This window comes from Colletotrichum fioriniae, assembly GCF_027942845.1.
Source record: "Colletotrichum fioriniae strain IMI 355084 chromosome Unknown scaffold_3, whole genome shotgun sequence".
Taxonomy (NCBI): domain Eukaryota; kingdom Fungi; phylum Ascomycota; class Sordariomycetes; order Glomerellales; family Glomerellaceae; genus Colletotrichum; species Colletotrichum fioriniae.
The window spans coordinates 1,686,106-1,710,546 of record NW_027076839.1 but is presented as its reverse complement, the minus strand read 5'-3'; the positions used below and the strand labels follow the sequence as shown (position 1 = coordinate 1,710,546).

The following is a 24,441-nucleotide window of genomic DNA, read 5'->3' as shown; positions in this document are numbered from 1 at the left end:
CTGCGTGGAACGAATCGAACGATCAATAACTTCTATCGTTTCCAGGCTAACAATCATCCGCTGCATATGTCGCGTGGTCAACATTAGGCCGCCCCAAAGTCGAGACGGCCCTCCAATCAACTCCATTCCTCCCTCGGCCGGTCCCTCGGCCTTCCGTGTCCGTGGCTGATCACGCTGGTCTTCTTGGGGACGTTGGAGACTTTGGAGCCATTCCCAGCTGCCCGGAACTCCAGCCATCCGAGCTGTGGCTGCAGCCGAGCGCCTGGCTTCTCTCCCCTCCCGAACTCCAAAGGCCCGGCACTGGCCCTGTCACCGTGTCACTCTCTCTCAGAAGCGGCACTTTGTGTGTGTGCTCTCTCCACCCCATCCGTCCACCTTTCCATCACTCGGTTCTTCGTTTCCGAGCCATGGTCCATCCCTCGAGAATCGCCCTCGTCCAATCCAAACACACACACACCCAAAACCACGGATACGTCGCTTGCTGGCTCGACTAAACCATGAACACATCTCATCCGTGCGGGGATGCGCCGTCGTCCCAGATGTCTCTTCGGTTGGATGCAGCTCCCTCCCGCCCACACCGTCTATCCAATATCACACTTTCTGCAACCCGCTGCTGCTCTTATCCCAGCAGCTGGCCCCATTCCAGACAACCTAGACATCTCGGGAGAGCCCTGCCTGTTCAAACTTCTCACTCCGGCTTCTGGACGGATCGTCGTCACATCAGCACGCCCCCCACGAACTCCGCCCAGTGCCGCCGGGAACTCGAATGTCCATCACTGATCGTCGCGGCTCCCGGTCTTGAAAAAGGCTGCGTGGTATCCGTACCGGTAAACCTTCAAAAGAAGAAAACCTCCGGATCGACCGCCAGGATCAGAGCTCAAAAAAACCACTGATGTTTCACTGGCATTCCTCCTTCCTTTTTGCAGCTCTTCACCCTCAGAGCTCTTAAAAGATGGTCACCATCCTCCCTTCCCTCTGGCCTTGCCCAGATTTGAAGAAGATCTCTCTTCCCTCACGCGATAATCTATCTTCTTGGCTCAACATGCCGCTCTCCAACTACCTCGTTCAGGCGTCCATCGCGGTCTTATTGGTCATCTTTGGGATCCAGATGCAGACGACTGCCGCCCAGGCTACTCCGCTCACTTGCACCAATGTCGACCAGCCGAACCCCATCTTCAGTCAGTACCCGAATAACGCCACCGGCCTCTTGAACGTCACCATGGTCATCATCCCGATCCCCATGACGACCGCGCGCCAAATCATTCCGCAGCAGTATGGCATTCTCGAGGGCGCATACCGGGCTCTCATGCCAAATTTCCCCGCCGACATGTATCCTGTTGTCGTCCAGGCCGGTCATGATCACGATATTCGGTTTCAGGACTTTGGAATTCCCGACTTTAGTGTAAGTCCTGCCGCAACACGTTTCCACCCGGGGACACCTTACTAACACTTGGAAATAGAAATCTGGCTTCGAGTTCCCCTTCCTGGACCTCTTAGGCGACGGCAAATCATCCTTCCGATGGGCACCCGAGCAACTGATCTCGGCCTCCAACCCCGCCGCCGTCACCGGCTCCCAAGCGTACGGCACCGAAGTCCACGCCGCTACCTTTGCCCCCGAATGCAACGCATACTCGGCTACCGCTGGAGGCGGCACTTCATTCAACGGCACTGCGGGTGCCAAGTACATGTCCCTTGAGATGAAGAAGTCGTCATGCGGAGGCAAGGCACCACCTTACACGCTGGCCATGTTCGACACCATCATCAACCAGCCTATTTTTGCCAACGGCTCGACCTGCGATCAGCAGATCCGCCTCTTCAACACCTCCGTTACTACCGGGGCTTTCGAGCCCGTTCCCGTACGCGGGACGCTCAAGTCGAATCTCGGACCTTTCCAGACCGACGCTTCATTCTCCGACGTGGCTGGCTTCCAGGCTGCCACGCCCTTTATCGAAAATAACTACCTTCCTTGCGAAATGTTTAGAGGATACAACCCTGTTAAGACTACTTGATACCCCCTTTCTCCATCGTGGAGAGAGGACTTTTTTTTACAACTTAATTTCTATTTACCCCCTTTTTCGGCGGTGGTTTTTGGGCCTTTGGCCTCGGCTGGAGCCGATGGGAGGACATTTTTACGAACTTGATGACAGCATGACGTACATAGTCTCTACATGGATGTGGGAAGATGACTAGGATCTCTTCCCCTTTGTGTCAATACACATGGCGGGTGCCGCATGGCGCCGCGATATCTGAATACCTCGTTTCCCAAAGATTCGGTGATATAGACGGATGCAAGACGTGATCAATTTGCAATGTCCCTTCTCAGCATTGCAAACCGAGACTGAGACGCATGGGGGTTAGCAACTAGCGGCTTTGGATGCGATTGCGTCCGGTATTTAGCGTTGTAAATCTGCCACCGCTCTTCGGTCCTAGCAGGCCTAGCAGGAGCGCCTCCGGATTCCGGCTGCGCTGGTTACTCACATTGCCGAAATCCGGGGCTATTTTGGCTGTTTTCCGGCTTGCAGCTCGCCCGGCAGATTTATCCCCAATTGCTCAACACGGGCGCTTCCGCTTGTATCCACTTTTCTCCCGCCTCCGTGCCCGCACAGGGGCTTCTCCACTTTCCGGGGAGTCACGGCAGAGTGAGGTAAAGCAAGATAGGTGAGGTATTTCAGACTAGCGATGTGGCTATTTTTAATGGAAAGAAGATGAACATCTCGAAATGGGTTAAGAATGCAGTGTAGACGAAGGATTGCGTACTTTGACCAATAGCCTGCATTCTCTATTTAAAGACGCAGGCTGCTGAGATTTGACTCTTGGTTGGGTGAATACGCGTTTTGGTTTGCCTGTCATCTCCCCACGTCTCCTCCCCTTAGGATATCCTCAGGATGGGTTGAAAATGCAGTGAGAGACTGACCTCTGCCCCAGAAAGGATTAGGACCACTCCTATTTCGCACTAACACATAACGTCAACTCCCCTCAGGATATCCTCGGAATGGGTTAAGAATGCAGTGAAATGCCCTGGTCAAACGCCCTGCAGGTTGCAGGTGCATACACAGCAATTCGTACACTAGTATTTCGCATCAACAAATAGGGCGATACCGTAGCAAAGACTACCATCTTAGCAAAGCCATTAATTTCACGTTGTTTTTAGATCGCAGTCCGTTTACTGAAATGGATGCAACCAGAGCTCGGCCGTTAACTTGGGGTCTTGACGATAGTTCTCGCTGCAGAGAGGTTCAACTCTGAATCACGCAATGGGACAAGGCTTACTGTGCACCTCAAAGAAGTAAATCCCTTGTTAGGCGTGATTCTCAGCCGGGGATTTCGAGATGCCGTGTACAGCGAAGGCCTGATTGTAGCTCATCGCCCGGTTTCGCTGCTGAAGCGTTCTCGATTGCTGACTTTTGATCTTTCATTGGATGGTAGAGCTACGTCGCTTCCCTTTGGATGGGTTACAATAAAGGTTTCCAACGCAACACAACTTGCAACCGCACCTTGTGATATGTCAAAGACTGCAGTGAAGGCCCAATGGGGAAGTAGGGTTCGTACTCAGTTATGACGTTGCATTAGATGACAAAACTGTGTTGCTTCACTTGGGATGGGCTAAAATTGCAGTGAATGTCGCCTCAAGTTTGCTTCCCAACCCCTCATTCTCGGCTGGGTTGCGAGGTGCGAAATGTAGCGGGGAAGATTTCAAAAGCAAGCCACGAAGGCGACTGATCATCGCCTTGTTGTATCTCTTTGACTGAATTATTCTTGGGATCTTGGAGTCCGCCAATGCCGATGCTTGAATCTAAAGGGATATGGCTCAATAAACTATCGCTTCGACTTGCATCTCGACATGATGTGCGGCTTGGCGACGAGCTTGATCATGCTTGGTGTAGATCACCTCGGGGAGGCACCACGAATTGACGACATCACATCATTTGGGTACTTTAAACCTAAATCTCACAGAAAGCGCTGTCATTAAAACCAATGTGCTCTTAAACATGAGATAGGTTCATGCAATAATGAGGTATCAGAGCGGGAAGATAGAAAGTAGATGCAGAACAAGAGGCTAATTCAAGCGGCTGAGAGAACTCACTGCCTACCATCCGTAAGTCAATTGGATTTACATTGCATCACCCATTACAGATCTGGCGTATTCCAGCAACAGAAAGGGAAGCGTCTTTCGTCCTACCTAAATGCGAAGACAAGGCCAGAGAAGTTAGAACCAAGGGGAGGGATAAGACGGCAACTAGAGACGAAGGATCGACGAATGGCGCGCCTCAGAATGTGACTTTGGACGGAATTCAAAACGCGACTGGAAACACTGCAGGGCCTCCGTCCGGGGAGGGGGACTCGAATATTGTGTGAGCTACGGGGGCCGCTTGGCGGCTTTAGGATCGCTGAAACGGGTGTTGTACTGCTTAGTCACACGCTGTTCTCACTATTACTAACTCTGTTAAGCTGGAAAAAGGTGCACTAACAGTTAACAATTAGGACTGAAAAAGAGAGTCTGGGGCTTGACGGCTTGTTGGGGGTAACGTCGACGACCCCTGTCCTGAAACTTCAGCCTCAGACTCTGGTGGTATCTGGACATGAGACGACGGGGAACCGAAAACAGGACGGCGTAACGAATCGAGGAGGGCGGTTATTGTAGGCGAGGGATGAAGGAGAAACAGGGGCAATCAATGGGGGCAAGGTTGAACAAAAGAACGATATGGCCCGCATGGAAGTGCCTCACGTACCTCTTTTGGTTTTGCCTCCTCTTCTTACGTCTTCTTCTCTTCTTGGCGCTGGCGCAATTGTCTCTAGTATCCAGTCCCTCATTGCTCATGCCAGGACTTCAGTCTTTCTAATTCGATTCGATAATCCTCTCTTTCACTGACTTGCCTGCCGCCGGTTGATCCGCTTTGTCTATTTCACTATACATAACAAAGACACTCATTCGAGAACACAAAGACAACTCGCCCAACATGGATATGTCGGACGCAAAGTACGCCAACATCAAGTTCGAGGACCACGATGACCGGAGCAGCACCGAGGTCGAGGAGTCGCTCCTCGGCACCGACGACAAGGCGTGCCGCCGCTGCATGGCCAAGGACTACCACGACCAGCCGGCGAGGAGGAAGAACAGGTGCCTGGCGATGCTCAACTCGTCGCGGTGGTTTGTCGATACGATACTTCTGGTTGTGATCTTGGGTCTGCTGGTGAGGGAGCAGATGCAGAAGCCGCCGGTGAATACGTGGGACTTTGGTGGAGATTTGACCGGCGTTAGCGGTCATTGTGAGTTCATCTCTTTCGTCGGGAAGACTGTGAGAGCATGTAAATGTGGAATCTGACATGGCTGACTTGATGAATGTGTAGTCTCACAGCAGATCAAGACGTTCACACCAGATTACGAGGGCAAGTATGCGCCCAACGACACGTCAAAGTTCTTCACCGACGAGACGTTGAACAACTGGAATGAGTTGATGCCTTGTGAGTAACTCAGTCTTCAGAATGATGAGAAGATCGTGATCGCTGACACGAACACAACAGATGGCATGGGCTTCCAGTGGGTGAATGACACGCACAAGTACCACGACCTGCCCACTCCCATCGTCTGGCCCGAGAAGACCGTCTTCACCACCTCCATCACCCATCAGCTGCACTGCTTGGTACGCCATCCAATCTCATCCCACCCTTTACTTGTAAATGGTTACTAACATCCCATCCAGTTCGCTGTCGTCCAGACCTACTCCGGTATCAAGTCCGGTCACGAGATCCCGGACGACCATCACTGGCACATGATTCACTGCTTCTCCTACCTTAGACAAACCATCATGTGCAGCGCCGACATGGCTCTCGAGGGTCTCGAGACGACCTTCCCGGATCACAACGGTGGCTCTGACGGATGGGACTCGAAGCATGGTAAGTCACCACTCATCTGGATTGAGATTAAGCAAAGCAACCAAAAGCTAACAAAAGGCTCTAGTGTGCAAGGATTACAACCAGGTCAAGAACTACTTGGAGAGCGTCAGGGCGTACGACGACAGAGAGATCTTTTAAAAAGCAGAATAATTAGCACCAGCATCATAGGCATTTCATTTCAAAAAACATATAAATTTTTCACTCAAAACTAAATTGAAGCATGCCACAATAAGTTAGGTTTCTAATGTTCCTATTCACCGACTCTCACACGTTGCTAGGTAGCCTCCCCATATCCAACACGATAAAGGCTTCTCCCAAAGACCTCTTTCACAGCTGGCTCTAGATCGGGGAGCTTACTCCAAGGCTGCCGCATAAACCTCGAAACGTGAGATTCTTCCAGGACCTCAGCCGGCGTCATCAGCTCCCACTCGGGCAACTCAGCCTCGGGCAGCGGCACACAGATGCCGCACCCACCGGACCCCCAGCGACAATAACAATCGTTCCCATCCACACGGCCGGGGTCCCCGTACCCTTCCCACACCTCCCGGTCCATCATCCGCCCTGTCCAGACCTGCCGCTCAAACTCGCGATTCGAACGCCAGATCTGCGCCCACTGGACGTCGTCCATGCGGAAGACCTTATTGATCTTGGTCGTAAAGGGCGACATTTCCCAGTGCAGTTCGGTCCAGGCTTTGGCCGGGAGGCGGTCGTCGTCCCACTTCCACTTCCACCAGCCGCCTTGTGACTCCGGGCGTGAGGGCAACCGCCAGCCGACGCATTCGTTTTCGATGAACTCGTACGTCTTGGACACGCAGGCGATGGAGGCGGCGCGGACGGACATCTCGGGGAGTAAGCGGGGGTGCGGTCCCAAGACCGGATTGCCGTCCCTGTCGTACACGATGTTGGGGTTACTGCACCAGGCGCGCATCTCGCCTGACAGAAACGACGGACACCTCGAGGCCCTGACGCGGGCGACGGCCCAGTACGCTGACTTGAGGAAGCGGGCCTTTTTGTACGACTCCATAGCGAGGAACTCCCCCATGAACGACAACGGCAGGCTGCACATGACGGTCAGGAATCGCGACATGGCGTGCATGGGCTGCGCTTCTATCGCAGGCTTCCTCAGCGAGGGGTCGTCTCTCTCACGCCTATTCCGCGGCGCGAAGCGTATGCGTTCGGACCGGTATATCGTGGCGTGCCGCGCGTCGAACTCGGCGCGCGCGAGGGGCGCGGGGAGACACTCGTCCATCTGCCTGCCCAGATCGGCGCGGTCGTCGAGCAGCTGCGCGCGGAGGGTGAAGAAGTCGTCCGAGTGCGGGATCTCCCACGCGGGGAGGAATGGTTCGCGAAGGTCGTAGGGGTTCCATTCCCACTGGAGGCCGACGGCGTCGCCGTTCCAGACGGTCTCTTGGTGTCGCTTCCTACACGCCGCTTCGGCGCGGCGGACTCCGTCCGTCTTGAGGTAGCGTTCGATGGTATCACTAAACGCTCCGAGGAGATCGCTCACGGGGATGGCGTACTCGTTCAGGGTGGCTTTGAAGGCGCAAATGACCTCGACAAACTCGTCCTTGCTGGCCCAGTGCTTGAAGATTTTCTCGGCACGCGCGAGGCGGGCTGCGTAGGTTTCGCCCGCGGGGCCGCGGACCACGCCTTCCACCATCGTATCGTTGCGGGTTTGCCATTCTGCGTCGCGGGGGTAGAAGGGCTGTTGGTAGTACGCTCGCCGGATGAACTCGAGGCGGAAGAAGGCGCGCTGGAGTTTTGCGCGGTTCGTCTTAGTCATTAGGACGCCCTCCGATACGGGTCCTCTTTCTTCATTATGGGCCGTGTGTCGTTCAAAGGCGTAGATCATGTTGTTGGGGTTTTCGGTGCCGTCGTCCCTGCACAAGGCGGAGAATTTGGGCTTGAGGACCGCGACGTCGGGGCCCCATCGTTCGTCGGGGAGTTCGTCTGGGCGGCGATCCTGCCAGCTCTCTTCCCACTCTTCAAAGGAGGCGTAGACCTTGTGCGCCTGCGAGACCCTGTCGAGTAGCTGGTCGATGATCTTAACGAGCTGGCAGAGGCCGGTTAGGTCCCATTGTCCGCGTTTTGTACATGGAGACTTACTCAATTGAGGGCCGGCGCTTGCGAATGCTTCGAGGTAATAGGACATGGCTCGTCTGGCTCTACCAGAGATAGACCCTACAATACTTTCTGGGGGCGGAGGCCAGTCCACCACGGTGCCGTTAGCATAGTCTTCGTCAAAGGCGCTTCTGGCCGTCTTGCCTGGGTGTTTCAGGCGGCGATCGACGCAGCAGATCGCATCGTACCAGGCCTCTGGGGCGATGTGTTTTCGAAGGATCTGTACCATGTTGTCTTTGAAGACCTTGCGGAGTGTGGGGTTCTCTTCGCAGAGGTCCTCGACGTCTTCTATAGACTCTTGCGCTAGTAGCTCTTCAAGTAGGATTTCGACGTTCGTCGTGGCGTCCGATTTGGTGTCGGAGGGGAGAAGTGGAGGGAGTGGCCGCGTAAGTTGTGGCAGAGTGTCCCAGAGGGGGATCTCATGGTTAGAGACGGCATTTCTGAATGGCCCGAATAGGATGTCTGCTGGCCTTTGGAAGAAAGAGTGACGTTGGACGTGAGGCTCACTGGGTGGTTCCTCCACAGGCCAGTCCTCCTCGATGGGAATGTTGTCATTGACAGGCTGGTCCTCCTCGGCGGAATGATGTTCGTCGATGGAGTGTTTCTCACTGGAGGACTGATCTTCACTGCCGGTGTACTCACTAACGGAGTTGCGCTCGTCATGAGAGTGGTCGTCGCTTGAGCTATCCATGATAATTCTTTCACAGTTCCGTGCCTGCTTTTTGATTCTGATAGGCAATTATACAGAGTGAGACACGTTGGATTCGACCTTGACTGAAGATATAGCCAGTAGCCAGACTAGATGCCAACACAAGGCATTGTCGGCACCGGATCTTGTTCTCGTATTGTTTGTTTGTATGTCTTTGTCTACAAAACATTCGGTAGTCAAAGAGAGATTGGTCTGTTGCATTCCCATGCCTCAAAAAGAAGAACGATTGTTTTTGGTGGCATGAGACGTGCAACGCATTGCTGTCAGAACAATCCCTTGTTCAATCAGTATGGAACTTGAATCTTGTCAGAACTCAACCGCTAGCTATGTCTGAGCTCATCGCTCGTGAAGGAAAGACTCTTTCTCACAAAGGCAGTCGAGCATGGTGATGCTCAGTCTTTGTCTTGACTAGGCATGGCCCGAAATTTGCCCAACGAAGGCTCATCTCGCGATGCTCAGGGAAGAGAAGTCACTTGAACTGAACGATGGAAGTCCTTCATCTTGATATCCTTGAACTCATTGACCACAAAGCACGAGACGCGTCGTGGTTAGGAGGAATAATCTCCTTCAATCAAAGTACAAGAGATCTCTATTATTTATTAAGTCAAAGTAGTGTTTCTATAAATCATTCATTCCGCTTCGATGAAGGACAGCGCGTGCTTTGATCCACGTCGCAGCGAGGAGCGGGATGCAATACGTCCACTCCTTACTCCCAAGTAATGTCATCCAACGACACATCAAAAACGTCATCATAGTTGACATCATCCTGGTAAGCAAACAGCTCATCAGAAGGCAGCAGCAAGTCGCCATCGGTGTCAAAGAGCGTGTCCTCGAACTCGACGTCGAGCGGGTCGCTCTCGTAGGCGGCCGAGACATCGTCGCCGTAGTCGGCCCACTCGCCAAGCTCACGGTTGGTAATGCCGAGGAAGAGGAGGTAGCACTCGTCGACCTCGCCGTTGGTGACGGTGTAGGTGAGGTCCGGGGACTTGAGCATCTCGATGCCGGCGTCGACATCTTCGCCGACGAGGTAGATTTTGGCCGTCTGGTCGCCCTTGTAGGTGCAGACGGCGGGGAAGAAAATGTTGTCTTCGGGGTCGATGGCGGCGAGGATGCTGGCGGTGCTGTCGTTATCGTCGTAGTAGAAGGGGGTGAGTGCGCTTGTGTAAGTGTTAGCAAGACTGAGTTCGACGAAATGAGACCCCTGAGTCAAGGGAACTTACACATAGACTGAGGTTCCGGGGAGGTTGGCCTCATCTCCGGCGCGGAGACGGCTGACGCCGATCTTGTCCATGGTGTTGTTGTAGTAGTGCAGCACCTCGCCAGTGGGCGTGGACAGAGCGGCGTCGCCGTATCCGGCCCACAGGGTGTTGCAGGTGACATAGTAGGGGAGGTCGTTCTGGGTCGTGTTCTTCTGGAGGTAGACGTTGCCATCGCTGCAGGCGGCGAGCACGTAGCTGTTGTCACTCTCGAGGGCCAGAGTGCTGAACCAGTATCCGTCAAAGGCCGCCTCATCGAGGTCGTAGGGGATGGCGGCGAGGTCGGTGCCGTTGAAGTCGAGGTACTCAATCTCCTCGACGACATACTTGGTCAGGTCGGCGAGCTGCGTCGAGTTGGTGGTGGAGTTCGTGGGAACGGAGACGTTGTTCGCGTCGCGGCGGTACTCGTATCTGTTGTAGGGAGTGGAAGGCAGGGAACGCTTGTCATCGTGGAGGCCGAGCTTGCCCTTGCTTGTGCCGTCCGTCTTGTTGCTGTTCAGTTGTTAGCATGACACTTGCTTTGGGCGCCTCGAAATTTCTAGATAATGTATTCACTTACCCGATGCAGTACGAGGCAATGATGTAGTCCTTGGTCTCGTGGATGGGCCAGTCCTTGTCAAGGAGTCCAAAACCCTTGAACTTAGCCGTGACATCATTGCGAACACTAAGCGTAGTGCTGATGCCGGAGCAGTTGTTGAGGGGCTTCAGTCCAGCCTCAATACCGTCGGTGCTGTTGTCCCACTTGGCTTGGACAGCAATGGCTGCAGCAGCCTTGATGGACGGCATGGTCTCAATACCAATTGATCCCTTGCACTTAGAGCATCCGTTAAAAGTGGTGACGCCAAAGTCGAGGCCGACAGGGATGCCGAACTGAGCGGCGATCTCAACCTGGCCCTCGGCCTCGAAGCTGGGCTTGAACTGGGGCTTGAAGCCGATGGACTTGGAGCCACCCTTCTTCCAGTCATAGACGAACTTCGCGCGGGCGATGCTGACGTCGGCGCGAGCGACGGCGGTACCGGTCATGTTGAGACTGAACTTGATCTCGGTACCGATGGAGAGCATGGGACCGACGGTGACGAAGCCGAGGGTGAAGGGCGAGAGGGGGATGTCGTACAGGTTGTTGCGGAACTTGTGCTCCTGGTAGTACTGAGCGTAGATGCCGATGCCGAGACCGACAGACAGGTCGATATCGCTCTCGATGTAGCCATCGGTGATACCCTTGATGTTCTCGATGGTGATGTTGCCCTTCGTCTTGAGGGATCCTGAGAGACCGCACTTGACACAGTAGAGGTTGATGAAGTTACCCTTGGTCACGGTAGTCTGCTTCTTGGATCCCTTGGGACGCAGATCCTTGGGAGAAGGAATGGTGCCGAACGACTTGAGCAGGAGAGCATCGTCACCCCAAGGGGTCTTGACGGCTTTGGCCTCGCTGTCCTTGTCCTTGTCCTGCTTCTTGGGCTTACAGGCGTTCTTGAGCTTCTCCTTCTTGTCCTTGTCATTCTCGGCCTCCTTGCACTCCTTGGCAGGCCAGGGGAGGAGGAGCTTGTCAAAGTCCTTCTCGAAGCGGTTGGGCTTGCCCGTCAGGATGTTGCCGCCGACTTCGACGACAGCCTTTCCGACCTCGACGACCTTGACGCCAATCTTGACAACCTTTTCGCCCGTCTTGACGACGTTGTTCTTGGCGGCCTTGGCTCCGGTCTGGATCTTGTTGCCGAGGTTGACGACGCCGCTCTTAATCGCCGGGCCGATCTTCTTGAAGCCGTTACCGATGTCCTGGAAAACGGTACGTCTGGCGAGGGTCGAGTCGGTCAGCTCGCCATCGATGTCAACCTCGGAAAGGGTCTCGTTGAAGCTGAAGACGTCAGACTCGAAGTAGCCAAGCTCTGTGTCGAGATCATCGTCGAAGTAGGGTCCCAAGCACGCCGTTGGGAGACCGTACTTCTCATCCACGGGAGCTACACAAGCAGCCGTCATAGTAGGAGCAACGGAGTAGGCCGGTGTCACGTCGGTCTCAGTTGCAGTGGGCTCGGCGGTGGCTGCAGGGTTACCGTAGTTGACATTCTGGCTGCCATAGTTTCCCCAGATGACATTGATATCTTTTGTGACATCGCCAATATCCTTAGCCTGTCCTGCAGCAGTGGCAGAGAGGGAATTGCGGTCAAAGGTGACGGAGTTGGCCTGGAAGTAGCACCTCTGGCCCAAGTCGTAATCACCGCACTCAGGCGTGTAAGTGACGAAGATGATGTTGTTGGCCTTCCAGTTGGACGCACTGTGGTCGAAAGCATTCTGGTCACCAAAGGTCATGACCAGGCTGCCTTGGCCTGAGAGTTTGACGTCGGTGATGAGACCAGAGTGGTCGAGAACGATGGACGGGGCAGTCCACTTGGGGGTAGCAACAGCATAGATGCCACCTCCGTTCGAGCCGGTGTCTTGCGCGTAGTGGATCGGAGCACCAGCGCCACTAGGCTGAGGAGTAAGGTTGTTGACATCGTGGAGATCGTGGTTATATGGGATGGCAGGCTTCAGGGTCGCAATGGGCCCAAGCTTGGAGGTAGGGAACTCGTACTCCGTGCTGGAGGAAGCGGCTGTTGCGGCGACGACGTCTCCAGAGGCAGATGCCGTCCCGGTGGCCAATGTGAGTGTGCGGGTGGAGTTGGCTGGAGGGTGGAAAGTAACACCGGTGCTGAGGGGCACAGACACAGATGCAGTCTGGGTAAGAGAGTTGCCAGACTGACCCGAGACAAGAGTCTCGTTCCTCTGGTTGAGATATTTGCGCTGGCCTGGGTGTGCGAGGACGCCAGATAGCCCAAGCAGGGGAAGGGCGAAAGACCACTTCATGATGAAACGAGTGTGAGTGATGATTCAGATCAAAAGACTGTAGGGATGAAACTAATCCTGAATGAGGAACGAGTGTGGTCAGCTAGGTATAGCTGGTAATAATTCAAAGAGTGACAGGGACAGAAAGAGAAACAACTCAAGCCATGAAAGAGTGAATGGCAGAGAGGAGATGGATGAAGCACAGGAGTCACATCCGGAAACTGAGGACGACGATCTCTGGATTTTATGGCAATTCGCCTTTCACGAAGAAATCCCATCCTTCAACCTGCCGAAATTTCGAGTCAGACTTTCCTTGGCAGAAGGCCATTGTCTAACACCGCGACAAGTCGACGTTGACGGCCGCATCGGGGGACCATCTCGTTCGGGCCTAAGCGAGGCTTCTAAGTTCCAGGCGAGGCTCAATCGAACGATAAGAAGCACCATCTCATGCAGTAGCCAGGGGGAAGTTCTTCAGTGATTCAGGAAAGGGTATCGTGTTTCGTTGTTGCCGCGAGCACTAGTCTACTTACTTCGTTAGCGGCCGGAACCTAACCAAATAGTCGGTACTGTGGCCCAAAATCGCGTGGGATGTCAAAGGCGCCGGCCGAATAGATCGACGTTTGGTTGGTCGCTCAACGATATGTGGCGGCCAAGCCTCTCAGCCGCACAGCCCCTGAGTAACGATTTTGCGCACGCCACGAACGGTGGCCGCAACAAATAGTTGCAAACATGGTGTTCTTCGTTCTTGAGCCTCTCATTGGGATCAGTGCGGCACGGCAACCGGGGACTTTGAATTGTCCTAGCTTGCGCTGTCAACGAGTGTCAACTCGATCCATCGGGTTGGTAATCGAGTGGAGCGAGGAGTCTAAGCTTTAATGGATTAAGGTAAGAAGCCACGTGGGGTCTCTGAACCTTGGGCGTCGGATTCTCACGGTAGTAAGACGGGGGGAGGCATACGCGGCAAGGGAATGTCGGTTGAATAATTCAGGCGCCGAGTGTCCGAGGACTTCGCGAAATTATCTGATGCTGTTGGGCACTATGTCAGGATGTGTTGATTCTACTGATAGACTCGGTCGTTTTGCTCAAGCCAGTGAAGAGACAAGTCGGAAAACATGAAGACTTCAACCGGAAACCTGGGCCTGTCGATATAGCAAGAAACCTCCCTGCATGGATTGTTCGCCTCTCCTGGACACTCGCCTACTTTTCTTATGCTTTCACCGAATCTGTTGCTGGGACCAGAGCGGCCGTGCTGTCCAAGTCGCCCAAACATGGCTTAACTTGGGAACCAAATTATTTTCAAGTAAGGTTAGGGAAGGGAAAGTCTGGCTTGGAACAATTGGGTTGCTCTTAATTCCCTTGTTGATATACCATTCGATCCCCGCAATGTTAATGCTATTTCCAGCTTTCTGCCCTGAAATTGAGTTGCTGCCTGCGTAAAATGGGACCAGGATTGGAATCCTACAACTGCTTGGGCGGCGATCGCTTATGAATCGCACTATGGTAGCAGTCCCCAACTATTGCAGAGCTGGCTCAGTACGTCCGGAAATAAGCTTCTCTTCCGAAGGGGCCCAGGAAAGCAACTAACATATCGACAATATACGGACTCCGGTCTAAAATTACTCACAATACCTGCCATGTACATCTGCCGATCTATGTCCTTCGTTTTGGCCAAGATGTTCTCAATTGAAGGCCCTAAAAGCAAATCTGTCAAATATGAATAGCATCGAAGTGTCTCACACGTATAGACAGTGGCGTCATAGTACAACGTCCACTCCCGTCCCGTAAGCAGTGGCACGGGGTGGTGGCGCTGTGCCGCATACCAAAGTCCCAAAACGCACGCCGACAGGGCTGCATGATACTGGACCTGGCAAGCTGGCAGCAAATTTCGGACTCTGGGACAAGGTGGAGGCCATCTAGGGCAGCAACACAGCGGCTGAGTGGTTGAGCTTCCAAGATCGACAACTACTCCAGAGCCTGCTTCAACTTGCCTAGGTTCTTAACGACTCAACGTAAGCAGGGCCATCAACGCGGCGCGTCTAGCTGCATCTTCCCTGGTATTGACACTACGCGCTCGTCCTGAAATGTCACTTCTGCAGCCAGCCAGCTCCTGCGGCGGTGTTCGAAGCAGCCGAAATGACATCAATCCTCCGGACAGCGAGGCAGGCTGGCGGCCGACCTCAACCCCTGTCACACCCCGTCAGGCTGCACGACTTGATGCAGGCTGACCGGATGTGAGATCTCTGATAAACACCCAATGGCGCCGCAATTGTGGAATTTCAGTTGTTGAACGATCTACTCAGTGCTTCCTGACCATCAGTACGTAATGTCTTGAGTATTGGACTTGACCGAGCCACGATCGCATATGTTGCTCTAGACCGAAATACACCGAAGCCAACGACCATGGACTCGCCAAAAGAGAATAGAGAAGATGCTCCATCGGCATCGACGAGATCCTTTGCCCCACTGCTCGTCGAAGACAGAAAGCCACTCAAGCAGGCCACCCAGTTCAAGTTGAGCAAGTTCCGGCAGCGGCTGTGGGACAGGAGACAATGGAAGAAAGCGTCCCTCACTGCGTGGGAAGATTTTCGCCAGCGACTATGGAATCGCAGGCAATGGATGGAAGCCTTTATCGCTGCATTCAGAGACATTCGAGCTGTTCACTGGTACGCAGTCCTAGCATGGATATTGGCTCTGACATGGATCGGGGGACTCTGCACTGTGCTGGCCTTCATTAGCAATGCTGAGTTGTACGGAGACTCGGCTTGCAAACCGGACGGCAGTTTCGACGTGGAGATGAACCAATATAACCTCTGGTCTTCTTCTGGATTCTTTCAGATCACCCTAGCATGGGGAAGATTCTCCTTTGCGGATGCTAAAGTTATTGATGTCGCTTGGGATGTGGTAAGATGAAGAATAACTTAACCCGCATTATCTCTGTCGTTCATCGACTGACCAGTCGCTCGCAGATCTTCGGTCGAGGGGGACAGGCTCTGTTGACCTGGATCACTTGGAGAGTGTTTGCCGACTATACGACTACCTCGATACAAGTCAAGCCCGTGACGTACGACTTTTTCCGAAACATATTCCTTCAGGACCAGCCCAACTTCTGGTCAACGTGGCACATGATACGAGACTTTGCTCGTTCGCGAGGGCTGCGGTCGAAATTAATGATGATTATCATGGTCTTGATCACCATCTTCATCTTATGCTTCCCCACCCTGGGTAGTGCAATGACGGGATACGTAGCGAACAACGACGCATATGTTCAGGGCTCCGATGGCATGTTAATACCCTTTGATGGATTCGAGGTTGTTGGTTATGTAATTCACGATGGCTGGAGGATCGGTATGGAGGGCAACACCACGCTCACTTTCCCTGGTCGTAAGTGCTCTCTCTCCGGGGACTTTCACGTGAACGCTAGGCCAGCACTGAATCCAGACAAGACTCTAGCTACAAGACCTACAGTAGCGCAAGCTCATGGTCACGCCTTCTCGGTTGCATAGAAGATGATAGGAGCTACTCTGATTACTCTGCTACCTGGTGGGATTTCGACGAATCTACGCCCCAAACCCAGAGATGTTCATTGCATCGAAACGTTTCAGATTGTACGTATAATTGTCCCACGACAATAAACCGAGGTGTCAACAATTCGCAAGACCTTGCAGTATTAACATGTTCACTTTGGTAGATGTCCAAGAGTATGGATTTTACGGGCTGGGAAACACGAACACAACTTGGATGAACAAGACTATGCCTGCTCCGGCCCTCAACATATCAGCTTCTGGGCTTCCTTCATACAGGAATTTGATATACGGCTGGAACTGGACTGACCCTCGCACGGGATTGATGCCCTTCAAAGACGAAAAGAACTTGACATACACGGCTGGGAACGAGACCTATTCCAAGGAGTACATGAAGGCGTACGGAAGTTGCCAACCCATGAGCGATCACGCACTCGGCGCCGATGCCGGGCGAGAGAGCTACCAATGGGGCTTCTCGTATCTGCAACTTTACATCCTCGTTGTCTTGCTCGTGCTGTGGACGTTGAGTCTTGCTTACATGTGGTTAAAGGCGCGATTGACGATGAGGATGCGCCGGCGGTACGACGTGCCGAGGGGCTACAAGGGCGTCTTGGAGCTATCGGACGCTATACGCAAGGAGCTTCAGGAGACCGACCCTGACGAACTCTCTCACGACCAGCTCTCGGAAGAAATCAACAAGACCCTAAAGGGCGGAAGAATCCAGTTGGAGTTGGCAGACTCACCCGCGACATATGGCTTCTGGAGGGCGCTTTGGATGTGGTTCAAGGAGGAAAAGTGGTGGATAGGCCCCGTCTTGTTGATGTTGGGGCCATCGGTGCCGCTCATGCTCATCAATAACTCGTTTGGATGGTGGCTGTTGGTACCGATGAGCTCCCTCCTGCTTGCGTTGATGGTAGGCCGGTCGAAGCAGAGCAGGATGGTCATCGCCCTGGTTAGTTCCATTGTTGGAACAATCGTATTCTTGGGAGTTTGGTATGGGACTGAAAGACACGGATGCAGCATGTACGACTCCTATTATCATTATTGTTGACGAGATACCCCATAGAATGACTCGCAATCTGAGCTATTATTCTGAATCTCAAGCTTGCGCGATGTTGTCGACTATCACAGCCTTCGTAATGTACAAGAGATGATCTAAGGGAGTGACTGCGCCATCATGGCCCCCTTATCATCCCCAGACACAAGAAGGGGGTAGGGTGATCGATCATCAGTGCCCACACATGTCACAGAATAACGACGATCCGCCCACAAACTCCAATCAGAAACTCATTCTGTACATTTGCATAGGTAACCAGGGTCATGTGTTTCATGCCTCAAGAAGTGAATTATCATTACTCATCTATCCTCAAATACGCTAAACAGGAGAAATATGTGGATTAACCCTTGTGCTGTTCGCACGTGTACTCGTTGGTGAGACAGCCTCGCTGAATCCCGACAACTGCTTCTTCAACGTCGCAGGACTCGGCACCCAGTCGCTCAAGCCGGTATCCTTGCGTTTAATAGGAGGTGGATTCGTCGGTGGGATTACGATCTGGGGGTGTGGAGGTTGCTGAAGTTCTTGAGGAGACTGAGAAAGTTGAGAGTGCGGTGACGTGTCCGCGAGCTCGTAACTCTCGCCTGGCTCTTCGAATTGTTGGTAATACGCGGCGCTCTCGCCTTGAATAGAGTTCTGCCGGGGCCACTCCGACTTGTATGCCGGCGCAGGTTCCGCTAGTTCGGCTCGTTGTTGTTGATGTCCTACGGCGTGACCTAGGTCGCCTTCGAGTTCCATATGGCCGTCGGGATTCGCATGATTGACGTTATGGTAGCCGGCGAAATTGGTGGTAGAGGACTTGGAGTCCGGAGCATCGCGCTTCTCCGATCGTGGGATGGAGCGAGATGCGCCTGCGAATTGTCCGTTTTGCTTGGGTTTGCGGTTCTTCAACCAGAACCACATTGCGACAAAGAAGATTAGGGCAGCGCCGATGGCTACTGGGACGCCTACTTTGACACCCAGGGCGGCTTTGTTACCGCCACTGGAGGATGAGGTGCCGTTGCATGAAGATGTGATGTGGTCTGGTAGAGTGCCGTTGGCGACTTGCGGGCTAAGCCAGAATTTGCCTGCGTCATAGTCGACGTGAAGGTAGTTCTGCGACAGGAAGACGCCTCCGAGGATGGGGATGTTGTCACCTAGATCGCTCATACCTGAGGCGACCGAGGTGCTGATCCTGCTGTTGTTGAGCACAGCATATCTACCACGGGCGTCTGTGCCGCGAACATGGCTGACCAGCTCGTAGTGAGGGATGACGCTCGTGTAGCCGTTGGACAGCTTGATGGTTAGGGAGCCGAGGAGGGACTCACGGTCTTTGGGGAAGTCGGATTCGCCAAAGGCCATTCCGTCGGTTGCGGTGTGGTTGCCGAGGCTCTGAAACTTGGCAAACATATTCTGCGTAAGGGTGAAGCTATTCTGCACTGTGTCGATGCAGGCGGCCACCTTGACGCCTGGGTCAAAGAGAGAGTGATCGCCGTCCGTATTGGTGAGGACGATGTCGGACACGAGAACCTGGAGAGGGCACGGGACCGGGGCATTCGCTCCCCACATGCTGAATTCGGCGACCTGGGACTCGTTATATCGCGCTTCGTTGTAGCCGCCGATGACGAGCTGGCCGTCGCGAGGGTGAAGCTCGGATGTTGAGCCGTAATCCAGACTGAAGCTAGTCGTGGGCGCCAAGTCGTTCCTCACGAAGCTATCGAGGGTAGACGAGTTTGGACCAAATGCAATGGCGCTTTTGTTCATGGAGTCATAGTCGGCCCATACCTCGAAGGGATATCCGTAGGCTACGGCTGGAGCATCGGTAAAGTTTGCGACATCGTATCCATGGAGTACAGTCGTTTCACCATCTTCTGGCTGAGCGTCGATTGTTCTAGTAAGGGGGTCAGTTATGTGTTTGAAGACGGCTCGGTCAGGCATAGACCATACGTTACGTTCCAGTCCTTGATGTTGACGACTTGGCTGAATGTGCCTCCAGTGGTGTCGTATACACTGCCCGAGGCTCCTTGACAGCCGACGAATGCGTATGTTGAGTTGTCTGGGCAGTCCAGACTATTCCTTACTCGCGTGTTGTTTAAGATGGTGGACATGCGCATGCCTTGAACCTGGCCACCAAGCGTGAGCTTGAGGCCTCGATTGGCACCGATGCCATTGGGAAAGGTAACGTTCTGGAGAGAAAGGATGTAAGTCAATAGGAGCTACAGTCGCACACGGCAACACACACACACAGACACTCGAAACACACATAGACACACACCCAAAGAAAGTAAGACGTGATGAAAAGTGACTGAATGACTCGTGAAGTTGTTCCTTACTTTTATGGGTAATACTAATGGGTCAATAGAACTTGAACAAGAATCGTCCGCGAGCGCGGAGTAAGAAAGGACGCTGGCCAGCAGGAGCGCCGCCCAAGGCGACGAGGTCAACATCACGAAAGTTCGCGATATAGGATGCTGCTAAATCGAAGCATGACGGGCAGATGAGCGAGCTCGATCCAGGAAGGGGTTCAACGATGGACCTCATTGTGGTTTTGACGGGCAGGACGAGCCCCCTTTTGAAAGCTCTTGTCTGCCCACCTGCCATCACCCCGGGCACGTTGCAATATCGAGATAGTTGACACCCTGGAGTCGTGCCAGGTTACCTAGCCGGAAGTGGAAGACGAAACCCACCCGTGAAGTCCCTGGTTATTAGAAGGGGCTCATGATAGTCCACTTTTGCCAACTCTATCCCCGCTTCAGCCCGCCTTGGGGCGGTTGCGAGATGCTTCGGAATGGACTCCGTAGACAATATGCTGATGTCTTGGACTTACACCAGTCTTCCACTCCAGTGCTTTGCGAACATGTTTGCCCAAGTAAAGTCTAAATAAATCAGAAGCCATGAGCACGTACCGCAACTCAAGATCTTATCTCGACCAAGAAAAAGTTCAGACGACTGAAACGTAGTTGCGTGGCCGATTCTCGCTGTTGAAGGGGTACACTAGTCATGAACCATGTTCGAAGCCTCCACGACGCCTGCACTCTGAATTTCTTGGCGCACGAGCCCCATGGTAAGATTAGGGTCGTATTTTCGAGCGTTCGGAACAAGCCACGAAGCGTGCCTGGCGTGCCTGGCAAGGCGTGGGAGCCGTGGTGGTGGTGGTGGTCTCCCCAGCAATAGCTCATTCCCGCGATCCGGCGCCTCCAGCGAATCGCTCTGCCCGAACCGCAGACCTGGACAACCCTGACAAGATCTGCGCCAGCTGCCCTCGCAAATGCCGCGCGATCAGCGTGGCTGCCAGCAGGAAAGATAGATGAATAGCGTCTCACTTATGTTGAGTCCGGCTGGTTCAACCCCGGGAAGTGAATGTTCATAGGGCTACAACTCTCCGTGACGAGACTCTGTTTGTTTATGGATTCATGTTCGGTAGGAGAATTCCAAGACGCGTATCGTATAAGCGACACCTGCACAGATGGAGAAAGAGAAAGAGGAGAGACGACCCATCAACTGAGAGAGATACAGGGATATGCTTTGCCTCGCATTCGGGATCCCCTTGCCTCATGGCATGTGGGAGGTTGTTGTTCCGCATTCCGTGCTCCGGAACAGACCTCGTCCTGATCCTCGCGCCCGTCAGTGTCAATTGTCGAGGAGAGATATCCACCGGACCAAATGACTGGAAGAGGGAAGTCGAACAATTTGGACTTTATTAGGCGCGAGTTGTCAATTTGCCACTGCCAACTTTGGACGACAAGCGCCTGGACCGTTGTGCTAGCAAGGATCTATGGTGGCTCTTCCCCCCAGCCCCCGGATCGTTCCATGGAGGTGAAGACAATACTAGTGTAGCAGCGAATAACCATGACGAGATTACGTTTGCAATGAGAAGACATCATCAATCGCATTGTCCGAGCGTTGGCAGTTGAGCACGTGGTCATGGCTTGAGCCTTGAGGAGTTATGCTGCCAAACATATCGCTGAATTCATCGGGCAAAACGAATCAGAGACTGCTTTCAAGGAACGAGATCGAAGCATATCTGCACCAGCCTTGCCGGCCCACCTTTCCACAACGTTCAGAGGCAAACCGACTTTCTCGGACTAAGGATTTGGCTGACCGCAAGACAACAACATAAGTAAACATTAATCTTCGGACTTCTTGTACAAGAATACGAGACTGTTGATTTTCGGTCTCTTCACGACAGACCCATACGCCCATCCAGTAATTTGGTACGTAACAAGCTTGGTCCATAGTCTATCCCGTCTGTGTGGAAACGCTGGGGAAGGATATGGAGCAAAGATGCGCGTGGTCGGTCTCGGGGCCCATTGTCTGTCAGTTTGGTAGCGAGATCATTTCGAGTTTCCATCTTTTCGGCTTCAAGTTGCGGGCCATCTCAAGAATCTGTCTCGTAATGAATAGCTTGGGTATGATTTTGCCCCGTCAATTCGTTCCTGGCCAGTGCTGTCTCGGGGGCACTCCTTTGGGGCTTGTAGAGTGCAACCAACCCGTCGACGGAGCTCCGCATGCGACTGAGTTTGACCCCGCGCTGGGGGTTGCATAAGACTTTTTCAGCATTAATCAAGTTGGGGAATAACCAACTTTAAGTCGGCTTTCACAATCATATCTCAATGCCTCGAAATATGCTGCAAAAGTGGAAAAGAACGACTTCTCACTACCAACATAGGCCCCAAAATTTGCCCGCATGCCAACCATTGGCCTCCGATTAACGGAGGTCGCTCCGGCTCAATGGTCTAGTGGTATGATTCGCCCTTCGGGTTCTGTGTCAACCCTTGCGCACAGCGTGAATGGGCGAGGTCTCGGGTTCGAATCCCGATTGAGCCCTTGCTATTCCTTTTGATGTTTTTGCACTATGGTCAAACAAATTATTTGATGGACGGTTGAAATAGAGGAATTGAGTTCTGTATGTCGTTGGAGTCGCCAGGCTCATTTCTCCGCATGCAATTGGATAGGTATATCTTACCCAATCAGCTGTTGGGACGAATGTGGTGGCTTGAAGCTTCGAGCCCCTCCTCAACCATACGGGTTTTCAGACATTCCGCTTGGTCTTCATCTTCCGATACTACCATGGCAGCAGGCAGTATATTGCCGTCATCGAGTCCAGCAGTATTGTGTAGTGAGTGCTCGGGTATCGTTTTCGATGACGTTGAAGGAGATGCTCCTGATGCTATGCACTGGGAGAGAAAGGACACCTACCCAGATCTCCCACTATTTCGCAAGTCGGCTGCAGCGGGTTGTACTTTCTGCGAGTATCTTTGCTTTGTACTCGAAGAGAAGCTCCCGAAGCCTCTTCAAATAGCGTTGCAAAAGTCTACGGCGGCAGATGTGGTAGTCAAGCTCTCCTCGCCCGCTTACGTGATGCGGTCCGACATCATCGACGTCACACGCGATTGGATGCCCGACGATTATGGAATTGAACAAGACGGGATATACTGGCTTGATTTCCGATTCGAGTCTGAGGCTTGGCGCAAAGGACCATGGTCCGATGGGTGGAAAGCGCGGGCTATTGCGTATCAAGGAGATGATGGTGTGTGTCCCTTAGCCGTCTCAACGACTTCTTGCAAGGCCAAAAGGCCAGGGGGCATCTGCTAACATCATGAAAACTAACAGAAGATGTTGCAAATGCCCTCGGTATTGGATTGAAGCTCCCCATTGCAAATGCTCTCGATTTGTCTTGTATCAAACGTTTCAAGGAGTGGGTTTGGGGCTGCGCGAGCAATCACCCGGAATGTTGCTCTCCAGGGCCAAGAAGTCTCCCGACTCGGCTGATAAAAGTGGGAGATGTAGTCGACGGAATAGCTCGCTTGGTCATGAGTGGCAACCTTCCTTCAACAACGTCGTACATTGCTCTGAGCTACTGCTGGGGCCCTCCATCCGTCGGTAAGCCACAACTTATCACCACAGCGGCCACTCTGGCAGACCGCCAGACGAAGATTCCACTTGCAGAGATGCCAGATACAATCAGAGATGCGGTCGTGTTTGCGCGCTATATGGGGATCGAGTACATCTGGATCGATGCGCTTTGCATTATCCAAGACGACGCCGAAGACTGGGCCACAGAGGCCGCGCTCATGTTTGCCGTATATCGGTATGCTACCCTCACACTTGTAGCAGCCGCAGGCGACACTTCTCACTCGGGATTCCTTCAAAGAACTAGTGCTGGACCGTCGGTTCTGGTTCCGTTCGAGTCTAAAAAGGGAGAAAGTAAGGTCTCCGGCACGTACGTCCTGTCAGGTCTCAACGAACACCGGACCTGGGATGCCGATTATCCAAGCCATATGCATACCCGAGCATGGGCTACGCGGGCTTGGACATATCAAGAAGATCTCATGTCTACTCGAGTGCTGTACTTTGACAACCATACGTCCTACTTTCGTTGTCAGTCGCAACGACGTCTCGAACATAGCAGCAAGGTTTACGACAACGTCCAAAGCTGGAATCATCTGCTCTCACCAGTACCGAAGGACATATCACCTGATGAGTTAAAAGAGAGAAGGGAAAGCCTCTATGAGAGATGGAAAGATCTCATCATCGAATACACTAGACGCAAGCTCACGGTTTCCAATGACAAGTTTTTGGCTTTGTCTGGTTTAGCCCGCACGTTTAGCTCGGCGCTCGCAGATCAATATGTAGCTGGACTTTGGAGAGATGATCTGGTACGGGGAATGCTTTGGAACACTGTCATGCAGCCTTCAAATCCGAAAGAGTGGAGGGCGCCATCCTGGAGCTGGGCATCTAGTGACGCCGAAATCGCATGGGATTTGAGATTCTCACTGCCGCTCATTCAGAAGTGCAGTATTGAGAATATCCACATCGAGGCCGCGGGCTCAGATCCATTTGGAAGACTGGAGAGCGCTTGGATCGAGCTCTGCGCTGCCTGTGTTCCGGTGGTTCTGAGATCAGTACAACAGGCCGAGAGTGATCAGGACACATATCTTGCGGAGGTCCTCTTTCACGAAGGCGGGAAGATCATGGCCCACGGATCTTTGGATTCTGTAGCACCCTCGGGGTTAAGGAACGACGGCACTTTCAAGCTGGCTGATTTTGGACAGGCTGCTGATATTACCGACGTATCTGCGGTCGTTC

General features: G+C 53.2%; 6 protein-coding genes and 1 non-coding gene across 7 annotated transcripts; 4 read left to right on the top strand and 3 right to left on the bottom strand.

Annotated features, from left to right (window-relative positions):
• Positions 1-1,042: 1,042 nt before the first annotated feature.
• N0V96_003368 (uncharacterized protein) lies at positions 1,043-2,009 on the top strand (the record flags this gene model as incomplete). Its single annotated transcript, XM_053191144.1, has 2 exons — positions 1,043-1,402; positions 1,461-2,009. 2 exons carry the CDS (start codon positions 1,043-1,045, stop codon positions 2,007-2,009), a joined length of 909 nt encoding a protein of 302 aa, XP_053051569.1.
• A 2,949-nt stretch (positions 2,010-4,958) lies between these two features.
• Positions 4,959-6,033, top strand: N0V96_003367 (uncharacterized protein; the record flags this gene model as incomplete). Its single annotated transcript, XM_053191143.1, has 5 exons — positions 4,959-5,268; positions 5,350-5,463; positions 5,524-5,642; positions 5,703-5,895; positions 5,960-6,033. The coding sequence occupies 5 exons, from the start codon at positions 4,959-4,961 to the stop codon at positions 6,031-6,033; spliced, it is 810 nt and encodes a 269-aa protein (XP_053051568.1).
• Positions 6,034-6,169: 136 nt separating this feature from the next.
• Positions 6,170-8,707, bottom strand: N0V96_003366 (uncharacterized protein; the record flags this gene model as incomplete). The annotated part of the gene is made up of 1 exon (XM_065756814.1): positions 6,170-8,707. The coding sequence occupies one exon, from the start codon at positions 8,705-8,707 to the stop codon at positions 6,170-6,172; it is 2,538 nt and encodes an 845-aa protein (XP_065614581.1).
• Positions 8,708-9,431: 724 nt separating this feature from the next.
• On the bottom strand, positions 9,432-12,819 carry N0V96_003365 (uncharacterized protein; the record flags this gene model as incomplete). Its single annotated transcript, XM_053191141.2, has 3 exons — positions 9,432-9,882; positions 9,946-10,473; positions 10,541-12,819. 3 exons carry the CDS (start codon positions 12,817-12,819, stop codon positions 9,432-9,434), a joined length of 3,258 nt encoding a protein of 1,085 aa, XP_053051566.2.
• A 3,717-nt stretch (positions 12,820-16,536) lies between these two features.
• N0V96_003364 (uncharacterized protein) lies at positions 16,537-17,415 on the top strand (the record flags this gene model as incomplete). Its single annotated transcript, XM_053191139.2, has 2 exons — positions 16,537-17,271; positions 17,386-17,415. The coding sequence occupies 2 exons, from the start codon at positions 16,537-16,539 to the stop codon at positions 17,413-17,415; spliced, it is 765 nt and encodes a 254-aa protein (XP_053051564.2).
• A 279-nt stretch (positions 17,416-17,694) lies between these two features.
• Positions 17,695-19,799, bottom strand: N0V96_003363 (uncharacterized protein; the record flags this gene model as incomplete). The annotated part of the gene is made up of 3 exons (XM_053191138.2): positions 17,695-19,243; positions 19,300-19,538; positions 19,758-19,799. 3 exons carry the CDS (start codon positions 19,797-19,799, stop codon positions 17,695-17,697), a joined length of 1,830 nt encoding a protein of 609 aa, XP_053051563.2.
• A 2,278-nt stretch (positions 19,800-22,077) lies between these two features.
• N0V96_003362 lies at positions 22,078-22,179 on the top strand. The gene has a single exon. It is a non-coding gene; the product is annotated as a tRNA-Pro (tRNA).
• Positions 22,180-24,441: the final 2,262 nt, after the last annotated feature.